This window comes from Littorina saxatilis, linkage group LG5 (genome assembly GCF_037325665.1).
Source record: "Littorina saxatilis isolate snail1 linkage group LG5, US_GU_Lsax_2.0, whole genome shotgun sequence".
Classification (NCBI taxonomy): domain Eukaryota; kingdom Metazoa; phylum Mollusca; class Gastropoda; order Littorinimorpha; family Littorinidae; genus Littorina; species Littorina saxatilis.
The window spans coordinates 40640576-40660527 of NC_090249.1; the positions used below are offsets into that span (position 1 = coordinate 40640576).

General features: G+C 45.6%; 1 protein-coding gene across 2 annotated transcripts in view; it reads left to right on the top strand.

Annotated features, from left to right (window-relative positions):
- Positions 1 to 19952, top strand: part of LOC138967118 (uncharacterized) — a 140468-nt gene that overhangs the window by 19572 nt on the left and 100944 nt on the right. For both annotated transcript variants that reach the window (XM_070339598.1, XM_070339597.1), the window contains 3 exons: positions 4513 to 4587; positions 5035 to 5117; positions 5666 to 5837. In XM_070339598.1, the coding sequence (XP_070195699.1) occupies positions 4513 to 4587; positions 5035 to 5117; positions 5666 to 5837 (330 nt within the window). The remainder of the gene's footprint in view (positions 1 to 4512; positions 4588 to 5034; positions 5118 to 5665; positions 5838 to 19952) is intronic.

Sequence of the window (19952 nt, forward strand, 5' to 3'; positions counted from 1 at the left end):
AAAGAAAAGAGGAGTTTTTTTGCGAAAGTTTGATCGAATCCTATTCACTCAACCAGTCAACCTGCGCAGGCGATCGATTAATGCGCGGTTGTATAGTTCCGTGGAAATCATTCCATTCTGTTAACACTTCTTGTCAGTTTTCCTATTTTGGACTAAAATCAAGTACACAGATAATCATGCTGTTATTCTGCTGTGGCGGCAAAGGCAGATATTGTGTGTTCTGTATATGTTTTGGTATCGCTTAGGATAATGTTCTTTCGTCAAATGGGACTAGCAGACGAACTTTTGCACCCGTGTTCCAACGTTAAAAACTGTATGAAGTTCAGTTTTCTGGGGAAAATAGTGTATGAAACCGCTTTATGTTGTTTAAATTGATGAGATGTGTGCATTTGGTTGCGTGTGATCTGTTTATTAAATGAAATATTGTTGAAAACTGACCGTCGGATTGCAGTCTGTTGTCGAAGAAACTGAGTGAAAAGAAGGGGAACTACTCTTGTCGCTAGACAAAGTATGAGTTACTTGCCTTGCGGGAAATTGCTTGTGATGAACGTTTGAGCACGGCAAATCTAGATTCAGAAAACAACCGAACTCATGGATTTTATATGAAGATTCATGTGTTCAGGCCTGTAGTTGTTAATTCAAATGCGGTATGTTTGTATTGTTTGCTCCAGAGATGTATACTTCGTACGTTAGAGCGTTCGGAACTTTTCAGTCGCAAAAAGTAGTACCGAAACAGAACAACTTCTCAACCCATTGCACTATCGAGGATTCAGGCTGTTGCTGGGTCGTTATTTGTTTGGTTGCTGGGTCATTATCGAAAAATAACTACCCCTACAAGTTTACAGAGGTAAAGAAGCAGAGGGGGGAATAAATGACCTTACTGGGAGAATGCAAGTTTCCAGTACAAAGGACGTAACATAGAACAGTCACTGTGGCGATGCGTTAATAATAAGGCTTCTGGGAGCGTATTCAATACGGTACGACTGCTTGTCGTACGAGAAGCGCCTCGAAGTTTGATAGCTCTCGGTCCGGCTATTTGTGTCTTTCTTTCTTTATTTGGTGTTTACAGCTGTTGGGTTGTGGCTCTTCAAAGTCTGTTCATCAGAATGAGTTCTCATGTAACTGAAACTATACTTAAAAGTTACTTGGTGATTTTAACAGCTTGATAACACAAGTCCGAAGATTTTAGACATGCTACAATGTCTTTAATCGAAGAAAGTTTGCATTCTTGGCTGAGTCAATGCAGCCCGCTCGAAAATTACTTCCCTTGGACGCGTGACGTCAGCCGAGGAATCGGCCGGGTTGAACGGCGCTCTCTTTATACCGTGTAGTGAGCGCAATCGGGTTGTCTTGTCAAGCCCTAAAGCATACTTCACAGGTAGGTGAAGAGAAAATTAGGTTGGGGTGTCTGCTCCCAGGCCAAAATTTCGCAGTAAAAAACGGAGTTTATGAAGTGTCTTCCGTCCCCCTCCTGCTTTTGTTCAGCCGAGGTGTTCCCACTTGAACCCTGTTTTTGTTCAACTTATTGGCATATAATGTCACGCGTCGAGGGACACAAACACACACACACACAAACACACTCACACACAGACACACACATGCACCCACAAACACACACACACACACACCACACACGTGTAATCACACACATACACAAACACACACACACCACACACACACACACACACATACGTGTTATCACACACACACACATACGTATTATCACACACACACACACACATACGTGTTATCACACACACACACACACACACATACACACACACACACACACACACACACACACACACACACACACACACACACACACACACACACACACACACGATAACCATCACAATCACAGTTTGACAAATTCATCTTTGATTTTTTTGCGGCCGAACCCCCCTCCCCCATTTTCCACACAAGATCCACTGTTTCATCTTTGTCTTCGTCTCTCTTCCCTTTATCTTATCTCGTCCACCTACTTGAGTGAGAACCTGAAGAGGTATTGTCATTATCTCTTTCCTAGAGTTTCTCACCGACAGAGTTGGTTTTTGTCTGAATTCATTACCTCACACGTACACGGTAATTGGCGTGACACCTCAAGCGGACCTTCTTCAGTGTAAAGTGTCTGCTGACCAGGGACACGAGGGTCTGTGGTTGAGCAACTTTATGGTTTAACCGGGTGGACTGGGGGAGTAGCAACAGCATGGGAACCACTTTAGAAATAACTTGTGAAGGTTGCAGTTTGTCAGATCAAAGAAGAGAAGATGGGAACATGGGTCCTGAGAAGATACCACCACCCTAATACTTTACTTTGTGCAAGAATCAATCACGCGTACAGCATTACCGATGCCCAGCTGTACTCTGCATTGTACTGTAAACTTCGCAGCGGCCTTATCGGGTTCCTCGGATGACGTCACTGCCAGGCTAACGCTGCGGCGTCTCTTCTTGTGCTGACAGAGTTGTCGGTCGCGGATTTTGAGTCGTTTCGGCCTGCCAACTGCTTCGTTTTCTTGCAGATTGTGAGAACTAGCAGAAAGTTTCACTCATTTTCATGGTTTCAAACTAATGATAAAAGTATCTTCTTCTGGACCAAATCAACAGTCTTTAGTTGAATCAACTCGGGAAACTCTTAAACGCGTGTTTGCACGCGACTCCACGCATTTTTGAGGCCAGGCAACCCGACAGCTGCCCTTTAACGTCGTTTTCAACCGTTCAAGGTTATATCGCGACGGGGAAAGGGGGGGGATGGGATAGAGCCACTTGTTAATTGTTTCTTGTTCACAAAAGCACTAATAAAAAAATTGCTCCAGGGGCTTGCAACGTAGTACAATATATGACCTTACTGGGAGAATGCAAGTTTCCAGTACAAAGGACTTAACATTTCTTACTGCTTGACTAAAATCTTTACAAACATTGACTATACAAGAAACACTTAACAAGGGTAAAAGGAGAAACAGAATCCGTTAGTCGCCTCTTACGACATGCTAGGTGGCATCGGGTAAATTCTTCCCCCTAACCCGCGGGGGGGGGGGGGGGGGGGTACTTTTGTGTCGTACTGCCGTATTCACAGGCACCGGACAGCCTCCCCGATAGCTAGCGGGGGGATTCCCTTGTTTACGGTCGCTCTGCGCGTCCGCCCGACGCAGCAGCTGAGCCCTGCCAAGGCTCCGCTTGCTGTGGCTGGCTGACCGTGGCTGGCTCACCCCAAATCGGCGCCACGCAAACATCTTGATATGCACGAGACGCGTGAAACCGCAACGCGAGTATCACTTGCGAGACAAGAGGCTTGGCACCCATTCTGTTCGCAAACTGAATGTTGTCAGTTATCACATCCGTCAACAGTTAACTGCAAAATATCGTGCATGCGGAACATGAATTTGTGCATGTATCCCGTCCCCAAAAATCGTATGTCTTAGAATGTTTCTTCTTTCCCAGTAACGCTGCAAACTGATGGCCGCCATCTTCAAATCAAAGTTATCGTACCGACAACAGTGCTTATCGGTAGGGATAGACACCTCTAACTTTATCGTAGGACAGTGCCTACTTTCTTTCTTTATTTTGTGTTTAACGTCGTTTTCAACCGTTCAAGCGGTTATATCGCGACGAGGAAAGGGGGAGGATGGGATAGAGCCACTTGTTAATTGTTTCTTGTTCACAAAAGCACTAATCAAAAAATTGCTCCAGAGGCTTGCAACGTAGTACAATATATGACCTTACTGGGAGAATGCAAGTTTCCAGTACAAAGGACTTAACATTTCTTACATACTGCTTGACTAAAATCTTTACAAACATTGACTATATTCGATACAAGAAACACTTAACAAGGGTAAAAGGAGAAACAGAATCCGTTAGTCGCCTCTTATACGTACATGCTGGGGAGCATCGGGTAAATTCTTCCCCCTAACCCGCGGGGGGTACAGTGCCTACGATAGACGCTATCGGTGGTTCATGAGTTCCACGATAGGGGGGGTTATCGGAAGTTTTCTGTTTCTCGTACCGACAAAACCCCTGTCGAATCCTTCCTGAATATGGACCCTGGGCTGGTATGCAGGGATGAAGTGCACGAAGCGAAACTGGGTGCCACCCAAATGGGTGGTACGCAGCCACGGGGTCGGATTGGTTAAAATTTAGATTTTGTGTGATTTCAACCAATCAGACCCCGCGGCTTCTTCCTAGCCAGTTTGCACCCAGTTTCGTTTCGTGCACCTCAGCCCTGGAGTCGAGTTTAGATACTTTAGTGTAGAATCAAGTATATGGTGGGTACAGCTTTTCCCTGTCTAAAGCACTTTACCTTGACTCCTGCCCAAGTGATAAGCTATAATTTTGACTTTTAAATAAATCGAGTCACTCTGTGAACCTCATGTTCATCTTCAAGGGACCTAACTAACGTATATGGCCAACTGTTGACGGAGATAGTTAATTTTGGACACTGTTCTCGAATTTTGCCCGGGATTTGTTCTTTCGAGCTTTATCTAAATGGTATGACCATTGCCGATGTTTGTGCAGGAACTGAAAGTGGTGGAGCAGCTAAAGTTCGGATCAAGTAATCGACGAAAGAAGTACATCATAGCCGTTGTTCTGGTAGGTATTGATTTGCTATCATGCATATGGTTTTAATTCAGTTGTTATCAAATCCATTTTATGTTGATTGTGTTGTGTATGTCTTGTCCTGTCGAGATGTGTCGTGTCCTGTCTCGTGTCGCCTGGGAGAACCGTATTGTGTTGGGTCGGATCGGGTTGTGATGGGTTATCGTGATAATGTCAAGGTCAGGTGTCGGTCATCGGTCATGGGCTGATATAGGCATTCAGAAATTGAAACGACCGAATTTTTTTTTGACTGCGAGCCGGTCAAGTTACCCATTAGCATTGAAAATGGCCGACCGTTTTGGCTGAGAGTCGGTTAACACGTGAGTCGTAGAACTTGTGACAAGCTGGGCATTTTCGACTTCAAGGTAAATCAATAAATGTCCCTTGTACTTCCTTAGATTCATTTTGATCTATTTGAACTTGATTGCTTTGTGTGTTCAGGTGCTGGTGCTGGCAGCTGCTGTGACCGTGGGACTGGTTCTGGGTCTGCCAACGTCCAAGTCCAAGTCTTCTGTGGGCACCACGTTAGTATATTGTCTGTCTGTCTGTCTGTCTGTATTCTCTGTCTCTTCCTTAAAAAGGTATGTGTCTCAGAAAAGAACGAAGAACTATTTGTCACTGATCTGACAGTTTCTGTCCGGTTACAAATCACGAACTCGCAGTGTCCTTGCAGACTTCAAGAGAAACCAATATCCAGTAGGAGTAAAACTCTCAGAGCAAAGGTCGCACACAATGTTAATTTCCCTCGTACAGGGGCTATACTCAGAGTAACACGGCTAAGTGGACAACAAGATATTCGACGTCATCTTTCAACGGCTCAAAAATTTGGGTCCCTCGACGCCTCCGACCAAGAAATCAGTGGTACGGTGGGGAACCGGTAAGTTGGGTTGTATATCGATACAAAAAAGTCTTTTCTATTGTCGCGATAGTTTCTCCCCGTATCGATATTTTTCTAAGATTTATTTGCAAATGATTTTACCATGTGACAAATACACGCGCATCCTTTACACACAGAAATGAATACAGTAACTATTATAGAGTAACTGTCCAAAATAATGGCTGTGTGTTCCAGGAAGCCGTACAGGCCAGTGTTACTGGTGTCTCTGGATGGCTTCCGACCCAGCTACCTGACCTACAACGTCACGCCGCACATCCAGCAGCTCATCAGGGAAGGGGTGCACACACCGCGAATGCTACCTGTCTATCCCACTCTCACCTTCCCTAACCACTACACCATTGTCACGGTGAGTTTCATATTGTCCTTTCTCCCATAGCAGTCAAGTACAAGGAACTTAGTCGATAAATATCGACAGGGGGCCGACAAATGGTTTAAATGGGAAATGTGTGTATATGGGTGTGGGTTTGAAACAAACAAACAAACCAACCCTTGTGAACCCCGGGCCGCAGGCCTTCGATGTAGTGATTGAAAAAAAAGGATGTTCTCAAATGGTTCAATTCTCATTTGGTCTGATTCTCAAATGGTACCGGTATACTCCCCCCCCCCCTGGCCGCAGGCCTAGGAGTAAAATTTTATAGACACTGACCTTCTTCCCAGGGGTCATTGACCCAGTTTTAGCTATGAGAGGTGGTTCGCCCAGAGGCTGTAGAGTATACTGGGGCGGTCTCTTTGATGTCTTGAGAGGAAACTTGGCCAGGGTAGTACATGCACCAGAACTGGTGGACACCAAGGACAAACATGAAATCGAAGCAGTTTGCTTTCAGAGAGAACGGTCGTCAGCAACTCAAACTTCTCTGTTTTCTTTTTTTTTTTAAATCTGACTTTCTTTGTGGCCCCCTGACTCCGCCCCCCTCCCTCTGTAAGGACCCCCCTCCACAAGGACCGATTTTTGTCAACATTTTAAAGGTCGCTAGAGAGGGGTTCCACTGTATGACCTAACCGCTGCTGGCAGACGGCCTCAATCTTCACGCGCAAAGACGAGATTAATAGGTGCTCGGTTTTGGTATTTTGAATTACATTACATTAAACCTTTGTTGGGTTTCATGGTCATGGCAACAGCCATAATAATATTACATGATGTATAATATCATATTTCAGCATATGTGAATTACATGTCATCATACTAAACTGTCATACATTTTTATTCCTACATTATTCTGATTGATCACAACCAAACCTACTATCATTGGACACATCCAAATGCAAGCGCCTGTTCTTGACAATTTCTCTCTGATCTAAATATAAAATCAGTGCAATTTCCTGGGTCGGGCTTTGCCACAGACACTCACGGTTTGGCCTGTAGGTAAAATGTACAATGTATTTTCTGATTTGTGCACAAAAGCTTTTTTTCTTTTTTCTTTTTTTTAACATAACAATGTTTAATGTCACTGTATGTTTAAAAGACCATGGTCATATTTGTAAAAAAAATGTTAAATTAGAAAATAAATAACATTTTGGTTCATGATTTTTCCTACACCTGTGCTAAAAATAAGAAATAAAAATGTCGGGTATATAAGTCACTCAAATACAGCTAGGTATGAATGGCTCGGTTTGAGTTTGTTGCAGTTGACCCTGCACAATGCGACATACCATGTTTTTGTTGAACAATTTTGACGTCACCCCTCCCATAGGGTGACGTATTTCACAACTTCCTGTGTTACACAAACTCTGTGATGACCAATTTTGACGTCACCCCTCCCATAGGGTGACGGATTTCACAACTTTCTACAGATGAACAATTTTGACGTCACCCCTCCCATAGGGTGACGGATGTCACAACTTCCTGTGTACACAAACTGATGACGTATTTCACAACAAAATGGCGCTGCCCATGGTCAACCTCGAAACTATCCGTATAGAATGGGGGCGTCCTCGCCCCCATAATAATTCCTGATGTTAAAGGACCATAACAGGCTGTTTTTGGTGTCAAAAACGCGTTCATTTGCGTTTTGGCGTGACTTAGGTTAACCAGACATAATTATACATGCCGTAGGAAATTGTTTTTTCACCTTCCCTCACAGGGTTTAGTTTATTTCGGAATCGTTTTGGGCCATAATCCGACGAATTTCGTGGCTGAAGCGAAGCGTTTTCGCGTTCCGATCTGGCGGCCATTGTATCCCGAACGTCCGCGAGAGTACGGAAGTGGTGAATTCTGGGTAAACATTCCGATGACGTCACAAACAGTTATCATGGCAGAAGCAACTTTAGCTGCTGAACCTTACAGTTTTGAGCCTGGGGGTTAAAAATCAAGGGTCTGCGCGCCCCGTGATTTGTAATTTTTTTTTACAAATTGCTCCCGATATTTTCTTGTCATCTCCAAAGTCAAGGCACAAAAACAAAATCCCTTGACGTTTGGGGTAGTGCGACTGTTGATGTTTAGATTTTTTGATTTTTTTTTTCATTACTAGATTTTCCCGTCGCTGGGAAATTCGGGTCACTTCCTCCCAGTGGAAAGCTAGCAGCAACTGAATCGCGCTACCCCAAAGTAAAGGGATCTATGGGATTTTTTTTTTCTCTTTTCTTTATCTTCCCAACGCTGGGAAATTCGGGTCGCTTCCTCCCAGTGGAAAGCTAGCAACAACAGAGTCGCGCTACCCCAAAGTCAATGAATTTATTAGATTTTTTTTCATTTCTTTATTGTCCCATCACATTCCACAACTTGGACACATACCACAACTTCGACACATTACCACGTCTTGGACAAACATACCACAACTTGGACACATACCACAACTTGGACACATACCACATCTTGGACACATACCACAACTTGGACACAGACCACATTACGCATACCACAACTTGGACACATTACCACATCTTGGACACGTACCACAACTTGGACTATTACCGCAACTTGGACACATACCACAACTTGGACACATACCGCAACTTGGACACATACCACAACTTGGACACATACCACAACTTGGACACATTCCACATCTTGGACACATTCCACAACTTGGACACATACCACAACTTGGACACATTACCACATCTTGGAAACATTACCACATCTTGGACACATACCACAACTTGGACACATACCACATCTTGGACACATACCACAACTTGGACACATTCCACATGTTGGACACATTCCACAACTTGGACACATTCCACAACTTGGACCACAAGCGCGACTCTGTTGCTGCTAGCTTTTCACTGGGAGGAAGCGATCCTAATTCGCCAGCGATATAGAACAATAAAGAAATGAAAAAATAATGAGAAACAAATCTAATGGATCCCTTGACTTTGGGGTAGCGCGACTCTGTTGCTGCTAGCTTTCCACAGGGAGGAAGCGATCCGAATTTCCCAGTGATGGGACAATAGGCTGAATAGAGAAATGAATGTTGTTGGTTTTTTTTACATTTTTACAAATCGCGGTTTTAGGTTCGACGTAATTTGTAAAATATTTTTACATTTTTACAAATCACGGGTTAACAGCTCAGTTGGAGGTTTAATTGGTGTCAGTGTGTAGACATACAGGCTGGGGGAGTGGCTTAGGAGCGAGCAGGTATAGCTGTACCGTATCAGAGTCTGTTGCTGGAGATCGTTCTTACTGTGGCGTCCGAGTTGAGACGGAAGTGTCCCATCTATCTGGGTTGATAATCGGGGATTAATGTAGAGTTTGTCACGTTTCAATATATCACTTAAGGTGATTATGAACCGGTTAATTACTACTAATTAACTAACCACACCACGATCCACTCTCAACACGTAAAAAAACCAGTGTTCACTGACAAAATGCCAGTAGTATATAGAAAATTATAGTAACACGCTGAACCCGTGTAAATATAGTTAAATGCGAATGTTCTGTTCGAAAAGCTCTAGTTCGTGCAGGTGTCACACACCCCACGTTGTCACTACTCCAATGAAATCACAGATACGAAAAGACAACGGTGGTCAACGGGGTGCGTACGACATGGTGCACTTAGCTTTCTTTCTGCTGCTGCTGCTTAGCCGGTACGCTGGTTAGCCGGTTCGCTGGTTAGCCGGTCCGCTGGTTAGCCGGTTCGCTGGTTAGCCGGTCCTCTGGTTAGCCGGTCTCCTGGTTAGCCGGTCTCCTGGTTAGCGTAGCTTCAACAGGTCCCGCCAAAGTCAGCCGTGCAGATGTTACAGGAACACGTAACAAAGCGAAGCGAAGGCTGCAAACAGAAAGCATCGGTGCACTAAACATGTCAGCTACCCCTCACCCACCACCTTAAAACATGTCATCTTTAAATATCTCATCGAGCACGTGGGCCTGCACAAAACGGACTTTTTACAACAACAAAACAGTCATTTTCCGTCCTTCTCTCCCTATCTGCAAAAACCATATACAGATTAGTATTTTAGCGTCACAGAGAGTAAGTTATGCGCTAACCTGGAAAGAACAACAGAGAGTATTTCATTCCACAAACACAGACTCATCAACAGCGTTAAATAATGATTTATTACCTCAAAAGCCTATGATTGTACTCTCATGGAAGCAAAAATCCGCTTCCTCCCTGGAACAGCCTCTGTTCGTCAACAGTGACCGAAAACCTACAGAACCCCTTGTCGAATCCTTATGCGAAAGCCATCGCCGACGAAGGAATGTTGACGACTTGTCCTCAGCAAAGTACTGGCAGTGAGACAGGAAAAACTAGTGGAAGCTCCCCTAAAGTGCCGAATACAATATTCGGTGAAAAACCATCATACTCTAGAAACTGTGTATTAGATCCTTCCCCTTCTGCCGCTGGGTGTCAAGTGCCCCGTGCTTGTGTCTCTCTCAGACAACCTAGCCAATAACACGTGACTGACCTTGTCACAAAACCAGTCCAGCTATACACAATTCTGCCTCCCCAAGCAGAAAAAAGACACGAGAAACTCAATCCCTGAAAATCCCGTGTGCGCTGTCAGCGAAAAACCGTCAGCCCTATGACAGCAGAAACCCCCACTGTGAAACTCGTGCACTACAAAACATCCGTGCTAGTTGAGCACTGTCAGCAAACTCTGCTGTAGCCCAATATCACGCACAGGCGCTTTCTATCATAATCGACCAAGAACAGGCACTCCACCGAGTGACACTTTCTTGGTCTCTGTCACCCGATCGTGACACACCTCCCCTCTTCAAGACGAAACCTCGGTTTCGCTCACAGTCATGTTCTCCTCTACAGCCCGAGAGAGAAAGTCAGCTCCAACATTGTTGGCGCCCGGAATGACGCGTACCGTGAATTGGTACGGTTGGAGAATCAACGCCCAGCGCATAAGTCTGGCGTTTGCCAACCTTGCAACCTGAAGATATTGCAGAGGTTGATGGTCTGTTTCCAGACAGAAAGGTCGTCCTCAAGAACGAGCAACCCCTCGTTTCACCCCTGATGACTGCAACCTTCTCTGTCTTCTTGTCTTTGTTCTTCTGGTCTTTGTTCTTCTCCCCGTAGGCTGTCCTCTCTATGTAGGCGCGCAGCAGGTTGGCATGGTACAGGCGTGCTTTCCCGTGCATCATGATCCTGTAGTCGTTCTGGCCCACCCTCGCTGTCACCTCAAAAGGTCCTTGCCACTGCAGTTGTAGCTTGTTGTGTTTGACAGGTAGAAGTAGCAACACCCGTTCTCCAATCTTGAAGCTGCGCGGCCGTGCCTTGCGGTCGAATCCTCGCGCGTAACGCTGTGCTGCTCTTCCCAGGTTCTCTTGAGCCAGTTTGCAGGTCTCTTCAATCCTGTTCCTGAGTTCTACTATGTAGGTCGCTGTCGTCTGCACCTCCTCGTCAGCTTCCTCGTCTGTCCAAGCCTGACGCAGGATAGCCATGGGACCACGTACCTGTCTGCCGTACAACAACTCAAATGGGGAAAAGCCCAAGCTCTCCTGAGGAACCTCGCGGTATGCAAAAAGCAATGCTGGGATGTACCTGTCCCACGTGCGTGGTTTCTCCTGAGCTAGTTTCCTCAGCATGGTCTTCAAGGTGCCATTGAACCTTTCCACCAGTCCGTTGCACTGAGCATGGTAAGGAGTGGTGAAGTGCTGCTCCAGTGATAGCAGTCGTGCTGCCTCCGCCATCACTCCTCCCGTGAACTGCGTGCCTCTGTCGGTGAGTACCTCTGATGGAATTCCCAGCCGGGACCACATAGTAACCAGAGCCTCAGCTACTCGCGTGGCTTCAATCGATTTCAGAGGGATCGCCTCTGGGTATCGAGTAGCGTAGTCCACCATGGTCAAAATGTATCTGTTTCCGTCCTCAGACGCAGGCAAGATGGGCCCGATGATGTCCACTGCCACCCGACGAAAGGGTTCGTCGATGAGCGGCATCTTCTCCAAGGGGACCTTCCTCACCCTTCCTTTGGCAACCACCTTCTGGCACTTATCGCAGGACGCACAGAAACGTCGGACATCCGTGCAGATGCCTGGCCAGTAAAAGTGGCGCCAGACACGATCCGTGGTCTTCTTGGTGCCAAGATGACCTCCCAGAATCGAGTCGTGTGCCGTTGCCATGACACCCTCGCGAAACTCGCGAGGCACGACAACCTGTTTGAATGTACCTTCTTGGTTGCTGAACTCACGGTAGAGCAACTTCTTGTCCCTGAGGAACTTTGACCTCCCATGCTTCCCGCTCAGCTTCACCTTCCCCGACTTCGCGTGCTCCCGAGGAGTCGCTAATGTCGGATCAGATGCCTGAGCCTTCGCGAGAAGCGCGGGGGTCACGTTCCCCAGGGCAGCTCGTGCAGCAGGTAGGGGTTTGAGAGGTTTGTCCTCTCGCTCCGCCTGTGCCCGCGTGAGCACTGAAATGACGTCGGGAGACCGATAAACGGGAACCTCCCTGGTGACGCCGTCCACAAACTGAACCCGGTTTCCAATGAGCAGGTCGCATGGAGGATCGTCCATGACGACGGCCACAATGGTCCCCGTGAACAACGGTGTTACGACCTTGATCACTGCCGTGTTCAAGTCGTAAGCGTGAGATGCCTCGGCCATTCTCACCCTGATGCTGTCTCCTGTGTAGGCCATAGCTGGAACTAGACTCGCCCGAACCACTATCATGTCTGCTCCTGTGTCCCGCAGACCTTCGCCCTTCACTCCGTTAACGTAAACGTTGCAGTGGGGCTGGAAATGTTTCCTGGAGCACGGAACGCAGAGTTGTGGAATTGTGCATGAGCTCGTGACGTCCCTTAACTCCTCGCTGCCAACAAAGTGTACGCCCTTCTGGTCAGCCTGTCTCTTGTGGCAGTCCTTCTTCACGTGGCCCCGCTTGTTGCAGTAGTAACACTGGATGTCAGTTCTGGAACTTGATCCTTTGTGTCCCTGATCGTCCTTCCCGTCCTTGGGTCCTGAAGAACCTGAATTTCCCGATTTTCCCGGCCGTGAGCCTGAAGATTTGCCGGAGATCGCCTGGGCGTCCTCGTGTACTCTGATCCAGTCGGCTGCCTCCTGAGTAGTCTTTGGCTGGTGTTCCTGCACGAAGGTCACCACCTCAGGTCGCAGGCTGGACATCAGTTGTTCCATGACTATGAGGTCGGCAAGGTCGTCGACGGTCCAGTTCTTCTCGGCCATCTCCACCCAGCGCCGCAGGTAGAGATTAAGGCGTGCCACAAACTGATGACTCAGCTCGCCGCTCAGTCTCTTGCTGTTACGCAGACGTCGTCTGTAGGCTTCCGCAGTCAGGTTGAAGCGCTGGAGTAACGCCTTCTTTAGTGCCTGATAGTCTCTCGCCTCGTCGTCATCCAAAGCGTTGTAGAGCTGCAATGCGCGTCCTTTTAAGCAGGTGCTAAGGCGGCTAGCCCACGTGGCCTCTTCCCACTTCTGGTCAGATGCAATGCGCTCAAACCGGCGTAAAAAGTCGTCGAGCTCGTCCTTGTCATCGTCGAACGTCGGCAGTCTCGTACGGTCGGCAACAAATGTCGGCGCGCTAGCCTGAGTAAGCGTACCCTTCTCGGCCTGTAGCCTAGCTAGTTCTAGCTGGTGATCGCGATCCGCCTGTTCCTTCCGGTCTAGTCTGTCACGTTCGTCTTTCTTTTCCTGTCGGTCACGTTCGGCCTGTCGTTCCCTTTCTTGTCTGTCAAGATCGTCTTTCCGTTCTCTTTCCTGTCTGTCTCGTTCGTCTTTCCTTTCCTGTCTGTCTCGTTCGTCTTTCTCTTTCTTGTCCTGTCGGTCACGTTCGGCCTGTCGTTCAGCCTGTCGTTCCCTTTCTTGTCTGTCAAGTTCGTCCTTCTTTTCCTGTCGGTCACGTTCTTCTTTTCTTGTCAGTCGCTCAAATTCTTCCTTCCGTTCTACTTCTAAGCGTTTTAGAACGCTTCGGGCTCTAACGCGTGCGTCTCGCTCAGTCGGTTGCTCACTACCAGGAGTCTCGAAAGTTATTCTCCTCGTCGGAGATCCCCCTGTGGCCATGGTTAGTTTTAGCAAAGCTTTATTACCAAAGTAAGTCTAACGCAGCTATAGCTAGAACACGCGGTGATGAAATGGATACAAAAATCCAGCAACCGGAAAATGCAGAAGAAAAATCCAAACGGTGTAGAACAAAACGCGTAGCCTACTTTATGGCTGCTTTTTGCGGTGAAACAAAGTGTTTCCCACAGCCGTGGCCTACTTTATCGGCTGCTTTTTGCGGTGAAACAGAGTGTCTCCCACAGCCTCGGTTAGGACAGAAGTCCTCGGACCCTTCCCCCCCAAAATTCCAACAAAGTCAAAATATGGAGAAAAATCCAAGTAAAACAAGACGGTAGAAATGTAACCTGTTACAGAATGCGAAACAACAATGTAGAGAAAACTGAGTAAAACGAATAACAAATCCGCTAACCCCGCTCAGCTCTCTGCAACGGAAAACTCTGAACGTACAACAACAAAGATTCACAAACAAAGGGAAGGGAGGTAATCACAGTTAGCGCATACAATAACTCACAAATTACAATTTACATTTCCTGCAAGATGTGAATCGCTTAAGGTGTGGTATATGATCAAAACTATACAAAAAAGGGTAGCACCAAGCAGAAAATAAGTCGAGCACTGACGAGATTATCTGCTCTTAGTTATCCTTAATTGGTGGGTCTTTATCAGTTGGAAATTAACTGAGTAAATCCCGGCTTGGCCCCCATGTGTCACGTTTCAATATATCACTTAAGGTGATTATGAACCGGTTAATTACTACTAATTAACTAACCACACCACGATCCACTCTCAACACGTAAAAAAACCAGTGTTCACTGACAAAATGCCAGTAGTATATAGAAAATTATAGTAACACGCTGAACCCGTGTAAATATAGTTAAATGCGAATGTTCTGTTCGAAAAGCTCTAGTTCGTGCAGGTGTCACACACCCCACGTTGTCACTACTCCAATGAAATCACAGATACGAAAAGACAACGGTGGTCAACGGGGTGCGTACGACATGGTGCACTTAGCTTTCTTTCTGCTGCTGCTGCTTAGCCGGTACGCTGGTTAGCCGGTTCGCTGGTTAGCCGGTCCGCTGGTTAGCCGGTTCGCTGGTTAGCCGGTCCTCTGGTTAGCCGGTCTCCTGGTTAGCCGGTCTCCTGGTTAGCGTAGCTTCAACAGGTCCCGCCAAAGTCAGCCGTGCAGATGTTACAGGAACACGTAACAAAGCGAAGCGAAGGCTGCAAACAGAAAGCATCGGTGCACTAAACATGTCAGCTACCCCTCACCCACCACCTTAAAACATGTCATCTTTAAATATCTCATCGAGCACGTGGGCCTGCACAAAACGGACTTTTTACAACAACAAAACAGTCATTTTCCGTCCTTCTCTCCCTATCTGCAAAAACCATATACAGATTAGTATTTTAGCGTCACAGAGAGTAAGTTATGCGCTAACCTGGAAAGAACAACAGAGAGTATTTCATTCCACAAACACAGACTCATCAACAGCGTTAAATAATGATTTATTACCTCAAAAGCCTATGATTGTACTCTCATGGAAGCAAAAATCCGCTTCCTCCCTGGAACAGCCTCTGTTCGTCAACAGTGACCGAAAACCTCCAGAACCCCTTGTCGAATCCTTATGCGAAAGCCATCGCCGACGAAGGAATGTTGACGACTTGTCCTCAGCAAAGTACTGGCAGTGAGACAGGAAAAACTAGTGGAAGCTCCCCTAGAGTGCCGAATACAATATTCGGTGAAAAACCATCATACTCTAGAAACTGTGTATTAGATCCTTCCCCTTCTGCCGCTGGGTGTCAAGTGCCCCGTGCTTGTGTCTCTCTCAGACAACCTAGCCAATAACACGTGACTGACCTTGTCACAAAACCAGTCCAGCTATACACAATTCTGCCTCCCCAAGCAGAAAAAAGACACGAGAAACTCAATCCCTGAAAATCCCGTGTGCGCTGTCAGCGAAAAACCGTCAGCCCTATGACAGCAGAAACCCCCACTGTGAAACTCGTGCACTACAAAACATCCGTGCTAGTTGAGCACTGTCAGCAAACTCTGCTGTAGCCCAATATCACGCACAGGCGCTTTCTATCATAATCGACCAAGAACAGGCACTCCACCGAGTGACACTTTCTTGGTCTCTGTCACCCGATCGTGACAGAGTTGTATCCTCTTAGTCAGGTTTGAAGCACAAAGTTTACGAGGAAAAAGTCAAATGTCTGCCAGACTCAACAAATAGATTAGGCAGCCCATGATCAATGTTGAGATTGTAGTTGAAGTTCTATCGGATTTGTTGTTGGTTATGTTGTTGAAGACGTATATGTTCTCGAATTTGAGTTGATGTTGTTGTTGTCGTCGTAGATGAAATCAAGGTTGTTACGTGTCAAATCAATCGTGTTCCACCTACTGTTTATCAGTGTAAAGCTGTTGTTGGTGGTGTTGTTGACATTGTAGTTGTTCTTGGTTTTTGAGTTGTTGTCAGTGTTGTTGTCGTCGTTGTAGTTGTTGTAGTCGTTGCCCAATGTTGTACTGCGTGCTCAGCGTACTACGACGTATTGCCAGCGTGCTTCAGCGTCCTCTTAACGTATACAAAACGTACCCATAAAGTACCCATAACGTATTCGACGTACGCCAGCGTACTTATTCAAATGTCCCATACGTCGGCATACGCAGGCTTTAAAACGGTCGTGTGACAGGGCCATAAGAGGAAATGATTTAGCCGACCAGGCAGCCAAAACAGCTACAGAGCTACCGGATGACTTTATCATCAATATTAAATTTTCCAAATCTGAAGCTTACGCTAAAATAAAAAAGACATTTTTTTGCGGCCTCGCGAGTCAGCCTGACGGGGGATCATTTCCCCCCCTCCCTCCCGGCCTCCTGAGAATGTTCCACAGAACCCGCACCGAGGGCTGTATCCATAACCTCTTCCTGCACCACTGCGAGTGCGGAGAAGTTTTTAGCTTTGAACACATCTTTCATAACTGTGATTTTAACAAAGTAAATTTTAACGCCGTGCATGAATACCAACACACCCACAAGCTCACACCAACACAATTTCTGCATCACCACACAGAACTAGGCTGGAAACACAGCTCCCTGCTTCTTAAGTGTATTTACAAGTCAAACATAGCTATGTTTCCGATGTAAATCCTTACCACAGACGACGCCCTCTTGAACGTAAGTTTCCATTGTGCAGAAGTGAGTTATATAAATCTTCATTTTTTCCTTCAACGACAGCTTTGTGGAATAATCTTCCAGAAAATATACAACAAACGCAGTCAGTTGGTGAATTTAAAAGGTATTTGACCGATGGAGATGTTGTTGTTCCACCGTATTATTATTTAGGCAACCGCCAGGGACAGGTACTTCACAGCAGGTTGAGATTAAACATGAGCGATTTGCAACAAGACTTAGTTAACCGACACCTCTCTGATAATTTAGATTGTCATCATTTTCACGAGTTTTCATTCACAAGCACAAGGGAAATAAATCTCATGTTCCCCGGGCACTAACTCCCCGGTTACTATAGTTGCAGGAAGCTGGTTATACATGGATAATCAAAAGCAAACCCAATAGAAACGCTCAGGGATTCTTCGGCTTTTTTCATCGGTGTTTCCCCAGACCTAAACAGACGACACGACACTGCCTTGCAAAGTTCCAAAAACGAACTGGCAAACTGGCAAAAGTAAACAAAAAACAAAACCATCAAAAACAAATGAAACCTAGCGATATGTTTTGTCTTCTTACAGAGTCATGGAGTGCGTGTACCTGTGTTTCGATACACAGACGTTCGAAGAAACACGAACGTCAAGTTCAAGTAAAACGACCCCTGACACACACATTTTGACCCGGTGCACAAGACGTTGTATCGATAAATGAAGCACAAATAAGAAACAATAATAAAAGCAAACAAAATAGCAACAAGATATGCAAACATCTAACAAAACCGAGCAAGCAGAATGACAGGTCTAATGAAAAACAAAGAGGTACTGAGTCAGAAACAAGATCGCGATTCTTTCCTTCGCTGCACGACACAAATCTTCTGTGACCTTTGACAAAACGTAGCTGCCACATTCGATCACTCAGCTTAATATTTACAACAGAAAGCCGAGGGGGTGGAATACCGAGATGAACCTTTCTTTCTTTCTTTATTTGGTGTTTAACGTCGTTTTCAACCACGAAGGTTATATCGCGACGAGAGTTGAACCAACTGAACTGTGCATCCTCAAACCTGACATATTCATCCCAACATTTAATGAACTCAAAAACACAGAAAGTTGCTTTCACACGCCAGCTTTGATTGCCAGTGGTTATCAAACCGGGACTCGTGTTTTTATCAGCACAGAACCCGTGTTTCAAAGCATGGCTCCCTGGGTTGATTGTGCACTTATTTTCTCACTGCCAAAATGATGACAAAAACGATGTTTGGTGGTTTGTTGACAGACCAGCTTTTTTGTCGGTCCTCGGGGGGCATATCGACTTTTGTTTCATATTTATTGACCGCGGCCTTCGGCCTTGGTCAATAAATATGAAACAAAAGACGATATGCTCCCCCTCGGACCGACAAAAAAGCTGGTCTGTCAACAACCCATCAAACATCTTATAATGTACGTGTGGAGCATGCCCGGAAGATTCTGAACATTTCTTATTACACTGTCCAAAATTTAAAGAACATAGAACCATTTTATTCAATAGTCTGCCAACACACGTTCTGGACTGCAAAACACTCTTGTTTGGAAATACTGATTTAACTATATCTTTGAACACGAAAATATTCTCTGTTGTACAAGACTATGTTATGTTAACTAATCGCTTCGGCTGATATTATATTAACTGTGCAATTGATGTAGCCAGGCATTCTCTCCCTCCCTCTCTCTCTCTCTCCCTCTCCCTCTCTCTCTCTCTCTCTCTCTCTCTCTCTCTCTCTCTCTCTCTCTCTCTCTTTACCTTATTTGTATAAAATATAATTAAAGATTATTAAGATAAGTGTTGAAGCTATCACTTGTTCGCCATGTTTTGCTATCTGAATGTGTATTGATTATAAGTTCAAGAACGTGTCCATAAGCAATCTGCTTGTTAACGTTCTCAATGTTGTTATTGTTTGAAACGTGTGTATGAGAATTTGAATAAACACGCTTAAACCAAACATAGCTAGATGGTTTTAACCAGTGCAAATAATTTTAAGAGAACTCAATTTTTTCTCGGTATTGGGATGCTGTTTCCCAATACGGATACCTGCTTTTAACCGGTATTAATCAAATGTGGCTTTGACTTTTATAACTTTTAAACATCAATTGGATGAAATAAACACTCGTTTTTATCGTCCCATCCCCCCAGAATACGTATGTGGATCCCACCTATATTCAGGTGATACAAAGTACTCGACCTTATCCAATCTTAACAGATCCTCTTAAATATCTTATCACCCCCACTCCCGTCATCCTCCCTCTTTTGACCACCTTTTTTGTTTTCGTATAAACCAATTCATGTCCAATATAGGCAATTAAGACCTGACGGACAATAAGCCCCTTAAATTTCTTCTTTCTTCTTCCTGCTACACTGAGTTCTGGTGGACTTGATTCACGAATTGAGCGTTTAAAGGCACAGTCCTTCTCGTGAACTTACAGCTGACAGACCATCACAGATCTGGCCAGACTTTTACATGGGGTGAGGAACATTCCTCCACTTGGACACGTATCACAAATTAACAGCCTGGCTACTCTCTCTGCAAGTTGATTGTTTAGTTTGTTGAAGTCATTTCACACACAATCACTGGTGTACATTATGAAATCAATTCACAGAAAGAATCCCTTTTCTACACAGAGAGCACACGGGCTGTGGATGTTTGGTGTGGGTCCCTGTGGAGGGGGGTTGGTCTTATTCTATGCCAAACAACTGATTTTTTTAAAAAGACTAGCAAGATATGAGTGTTTTTGAGGTCCGTGTCGGATCGGTGAAGTTTACTTTCAAAGGTCTGTGTCTCAGAAAAGAACGAAGAACTTTCTGGTCTGACAGTTTCTGTCCGGTTGCATGTCACGTAATCGCATTGTCCGTGTCCA